The sequence below is a fragment of the Panthera pardus genome, unplaced genomic scaffold (assembly GCF_024362965.1).
Source record: "Panthera pardus isolate Hobbes unplaced genomic scaffold, ASM2436296v1 HiC_scaffold_2, whole genome shotgun sequence".
NCBI classification, from domain to species: Eukaryota; Metazoa; Chordata; class Mammalia; order Carnivora; family Felidae; genus Panthera; species Panthera pardus.
Genome location: NW_026526765.1, coordinates 107,681,597 through 107,687,410, shown reverse-complemented (window position 1 = coordinate 107,687,410; position 5,814 = coordinate 107,681,597). Strand labels below are relative to the sequence as shown.

Genomic DNA, 5,814 nt, shown 5'->3' with positions numbered 1-5,814 from the left:
TACATAATGGGACATGCTGACGCCAAGGAAATTACTGCATTTTCATAGACCGCACCCACAGTCTAGGACAACGTTGAAAAATCAAGGTTTTGGTAACAGCAGTTAAACAAGACAATGAGGGCATATTGAGTGCATCTTCATCACTTGTACTAGATTAAATATATATTTTTTACAGACAGTAGTCCATAGTTGAGAGCATACTCCTGTCTTCTGGTAAAGTACCCAAAGATGTTAATGTATAATATACAATTTTCTTTAACTGACTTTTCAAAAAAATGTTTGCCTATCCATTCACACTATATGACTTAACAAGAGTTTATTTGCAGCCTTTGACCTGAACTGAGAGTGTTTCCTAAAGCGTGTACAATAGCTATTTTTTTTTTTTACAATCTACACCTTTATTTATTTACTTTTCAGTTAGTTTAAATCCTTGAGGGGTACAGCATCACACGGATTCTGTGGCCAATGGCTTTAGCAGGAAGGTTGCTTCGGAATTTGGCACGAACCATGCCACTGTTTCCATGAGCACGAGTTACTTTTCCCCAGATTACTCTAGTTTTATTCGGTTTGCCACCAGGAGTCACTGTGTTGTTCTTTGCTTTGTACACATAAGCACATCTCTTGCCTAGATAGAATTCAGTTTCATCTCGAGCATAAACACCTTCAATTTTAAGAAGAGCTGTGTGCTCCCTCTGGTTCCGGAGACCCCGCTTATAGCCAGCAAAAATGGCTTTGGACCACAGCCTTCCAGACATATTTGTCGTTTCAGGAGTCCTGTTCCCAGCAGGCCTCCACGGGTCCCAAGATGGCGGAAAGAGAGGACAATAGCTATTTTTAAACTCCTTGTGCATTATGTATGGCCATGGGGTGTGCCACTCAGGTCCCTCAAGAGACCCTTCCGTAACAAGTATGGTTGGCTGACAGCCTCCAGCAGCCACGTCTTGGCATCCATGGCAGCATTCACACTAGCGTCCCACTCCCACTCCCCCTAGCCAATGACTAAGCACAGGAGAATACTAGAGCTAAGACCCTCTCCGACCAACCCAAGAAGTTCCTAAGAGGCAATTTTTGCTCAGGGACCCCAAAGACCACAAGTTTCTCCAAAATGCACAGTGGACTAAAGCCCTTCCTATCCAATCGTCTTCCTTCCCTCCCCTCCTTTAACTGGTGTGTCAGACTTACACTGTGGTCTGATGACCTGTTGGTGCTTGCTTCTGCTACCTCTCTATTCTTCAGAGCTGTTTCCTTCCATAAATGACTTTAACCTTTCCATCTATTGCATTTAAGTTTTACAAGTTTCACTTCTGACGTGGACAGTATACCAAGATATTGAGACAATGTTAGAATTAGTGTCTTTTTGGCTATCTTTACGCTTTGGGAGTATTAGTCAGCCAAGTGAGCCAAGATGAAACAAAAGGTGCCTTTTAGTTAGAGCTCTTCCTTCCACTTGGAATTGATGTTTTGTTTTGTTTTGTTTCTGATGTTCTCTCTTGACATTTTTGCTTGGGTGTGCAGTTCATTATGGTCTTTTGCTGAATGACTCTGTTAGCACGGAACAGTGTAATTTGTAGTAATTTAGTCCTGGCTGTTATAAATGGAAGAATTAGGTTATAGAGGAACCTGTGGAAAACCAACCCCTAGAAAATGAAAAGGCTTCACGGGCGCCTGGGTGGCTCCGTCAGTTGAGCGTCCGACTTCTGCTCGGGTCATGATCTCGCGGTCTGTGAGTTTGATCCCCACGTCCGGCTCTGTGCTGATAGCTTGGAGCCTGGAGCCTCTTTCGGATTCTGTGTCTCCCTCTCTCTCTCTGAAACTCCCCTGTTCATGCTCTCTCTCTCTGTCTCAAAAATAAATAAAGGTTAAAAAAATTAAAAAAAAAAAAAAAGAAAAGGCTTCAATGGCATGCTCATCTAGCCTTTTAAAATCAGTGTTCAGGGAAAATTCTATTTTGTAGCATGAGCTCAGTATTATTCCTAACAAATGGAAGTTCAACTCTCCTCCAAAGCCCTACCAGTATGACTTTCAAAACTCTTAAGCATTTTGAAAACTATTTTTATATGAATAAGAGCTATTTTCTCTGCATTTTTCATTTATTCTTCTAATCCAAGATCCATACATACAAGACATTCATTCAATGGGGCAAACTTTACTCTCTGTAAGTATACAGATAGAGACACACATACACACAACCCAAGATAATCACTGGTCTACTTTATATCATCATGGATTAGGTTTCCCCTTTCTAAAGTGTTATATAAATGAAATCATGCAGTATACTCTGTTTTACGACTGGCTTATTTGGGTTGTATAATGGTTCTGAGATTTATCCATGTTGAAGAATGTATCAGCAGTTTGCTCTTTCAATTGCTGAATGGAATTCCATTCCGTGAATACAACAAATTATTTATCCATTCACCTGTTGGTAAACATCTGACTATTATGTTTTTAGATATTATGAATAATGCTACTATAAACATTTAAGCACAAGTCCTTATGTGAATATGTTTTTTTTAATTTCTCTTGCATAAATACCTAGAAGTGGAATTGCTGAGTCATAAAGTGAATGGCTTCCTTGCTTAATTAGACAAATATACCAAGTTACTTACTTTCATATATCTCCTAGGTCCTTCTAGATGCTTGCTAGAATACTTCCTTTAAATGTTTCCAGACAAGTTATTTTGCAATGTAGATACTGTGAGGTTTTATATGCCTGTGTATATATTTATTGTGTGTCATCATATTTTAATGATATTTTTGCTGGATATAAAATTCTAGATTCAAAGTTCTTCAACAATTTAAAATTCTTGCTCTATGGTATCTCACAGTCATTGTTGAGAAGTCAGATGGAAACCTAATCTTATTTTTTACAGGTGGCCTCAACTATCTTCCTGGAAGCTTATAGTAAATTCTCTGTGTTTTGCATTATTAAATTTTAGTATATAAGTGAACAGCATATTCAGATGTGGCTATTTCTTTAGCTTTCCTATTTTAAACCTATAAGATCTCTCAATTTATTTTTCATTCTCTTAGCATTTATTTTATATATATTTCATCTCTGAATTCCTCCCAGATGTTTTCTCACAGAGTTCCTAGGTTATATTCATTTTAGTACTTATTGTGTCTTAGATGTTTTTATTTTTACCATTGTATTTGTCACCCTTTATGTTTCCTCGTGGCTCTTCCTTACAAATGCTTATTCCTGCTTTACTTTACCAATCTTCACTTTTGTATTTTCTGGAATATTGACTATGTTTATTATATAATTTTGATATCATACAAGTCTTGATTATCAAACAACTTTGATTAGCAGCTGCATTGTTCAAGTATTCTTTTTTTGTCCCATATGTGTTCATTTCCCTGAGGGCATTAGTAGTTTTGGTTAATAATATCCAATCAAGGGGTGGGTCAAAGACCAGTCGCTTATCAAGTGCCATTCCTGGCAGTTTTTAGGGATGGAGCACACTCCAGGATTCACTACTCATGCCACGTTTTGCCCTTAACCAGTCAAACCTGTTTTACATGAAACATCTCTATATGTCTACCATGGCACTGTCTTTTCTAAGGACATTTCTTCCTTCATTTTGACTCACCCACCTTTTGGGATATGGAGGGAGGGATATCAGGGAGGAGGAAATTCTCATTATCTGGTCAATAGCCTGGTTATTTGCTCCTCACTCCAGCCAACATCTCTAACTCTTCCCTAATGTTCATAATCCTTGTGACACCAAGCTAGTGCTGTTTTTCTGTCTTGCGTTTGGCATCATGTAGACAAGGCGATCTGGGGGGAAAATTATATAACTCAAAGATTTCTCAAAAATATGTTTTATATCTCATGAACTTATTTTTTATGAATATAATAACTAATCCCTAGGAGAGAAAGCACTCAGAGAGAAAATAAGACACTGGATCAGACATGACCCAGTACAATTCAAAGGAGAACTACAGACCACTTCCCTCTGTCTGCTGCTATCCACCCCTCTCCTTCTGAAACGCAGGGGTTAGTAGAAAGTAGCCAACTCTGGCAGCATGGAAAACCAAATCCATCACGCAACGCCCAAGATAATGGACAATTATTTTCCAACTTAGAAATAAGGCAGGACTTTCCTTCCCCCACCCAGATGCAGTAAGTACTGCTTTTATTGCATTAAAGACTTTTGTGGAAGCCTAGAAGAAGCTAAGTAAACTTGTTCCTTCTAGTCCCAAAGGCATTACAAACCTTTATTTTCTGTCCCCCCACAAAGGTTGGCTCCTAAATGGTGGTTCTGATGCCCTTGCCTCTTGGAGGGTCTGTGAAAATGGTTTTGGGGAGGCTGGGTTTGGAGGATAGGACATCCCAGAGGGCAGAGGGAGTTCATTTCTGTTTAGTTTGAAAAATCTGAGAGGAGTTGGCCACCACCTCTTCAGAACATCCTGAGTCAGGGCTGGGACATGGGAGAGGAGCAGGTACCTGGAATGTCAACCCCAAGGTCAGATACCAGGCAGGTATTCTTGTCCCCAGGGCCCCACCAGAGACCTTTAGAACCAAAGGGAGACATAGTGGAGGGAAAATCTGACCCAGGGTCTGGATGACCAGCTCCCAGTGCCTTGAGGTCTCTCCCTAAGGAACTACAAGTAAAAAACCTCAGTTTTTTTTTTTTACTCATGAAGAGAAAAATAAATCCATTATTTCTATAAAAATCCCTGCCCTCCCCAGGCATCTTGGTCACCTCGAAACTACCTCCACCTTCACCCCTGATATGGCAGTTAAGCTGCTTCTTTTGGAGGCTGGCAGGCCCGAAGCTGTGGTTCTGGGCATGGCGCTCAGTTGTGGCCTCTGGCTTGGGGTTGGCAGGCACTGGGTCTGTTGAGCTGGGTCAGGGGTTTCTCCTTGGACTTGAGCCTGGGGACAGGCAGGTAGGGAGAGGCTGGCAGTTGGCAGTGCCCTCTGCAGCATGCTGGAGCTGTCCTAGGTGGGGATCTCTGGGTGGTGCTTCATTAACAGGATCATGGCCTCAGCTACAGAGCCATGGATATGCAGGACTTCATGGCAGTTGTACTTTGTGGGCAGAAGGTTGACAATGACCAGCCAGCCTCCCTGGCTCAAAGAGGGCATTTAAACCACTGGAAGGATAGATGGAGGACCCAGAGCAGGTGCATGAAGACAAACAAGATCAGAACCCAGCTTGTGTTTAGATAACCAAGAAGTGGTACAAAATAGAACTACACTCAATGAAAAAGAAGGATGGTGATCAGGGCCATGAGCCAAAAGGGACTTGTTCAAAGGGACCGGTATACACCCTGAAGCCTAGGTACAAGAGACCTTATCTTTTTGGTTTGGAAAATCCTGCCACCAGGGCTGTGACTGACCTTGATATTACTCTCTTGGGAAGACCAAGATGGGAGAGTAGACAGGGTGGGGTGGATACCGTGGACTTCCTGCAGGATAGCTCATACCCTACAGATGTGATTTACTTGTCAAGAAGCCATTTTCCAGAATATGGTTCTAAATCTCCTTGTTAGTTGTGAGTTCAAGGCAATCCAAAAATGGTTATTTCCCACTCTACCACCAGGCTTATAGATAATTTTATTAAATTATTAAAACATAATTTTCTTTTCCACGCCAGTGAAAAAGCCTGAGTCATTCATGCCATAGTCATCTTTGACAGTAATTATCTCACAACTAAAGAAATTGATGGTCATGTCCCAGTTACTTCCTCTACTCTTTGCCCTGGTGGCTTTAACCATCCACCTCAGAAGAACATTTTAATTTCCTTCCACACTTCCTATTGACATTAAGCACCAAATCAGCCTGGCAGGGGGGCATATCCTCTCTCC

The 5,814-nt window shown here is 41.1% G+C and overlaps 1 protein-coding gene across 1 annotated transcript; it reads right to left on the bottom strand.

Annotated features, from left to right (window-relative positions):
- Window positions 1-389: 389 nt before the first annotated feature.
- Window positions 390-819, bottom strand: LOC109246387 (60S ribosomal protein L35a). The gene has a single exon (XM_019414325.2). The coding sequence runs from the start codon at window positions 753-755 to the stop codon at window positions 423-425; it is 333 nt and encodes a 110-aa protein (XP_019269870.1). The 5' UTR covers window positions 756-819; the 3' UTR covers window positions 390-422.
- Window positions 820-5,814: the final 4,995 nt, after the last annotated feature.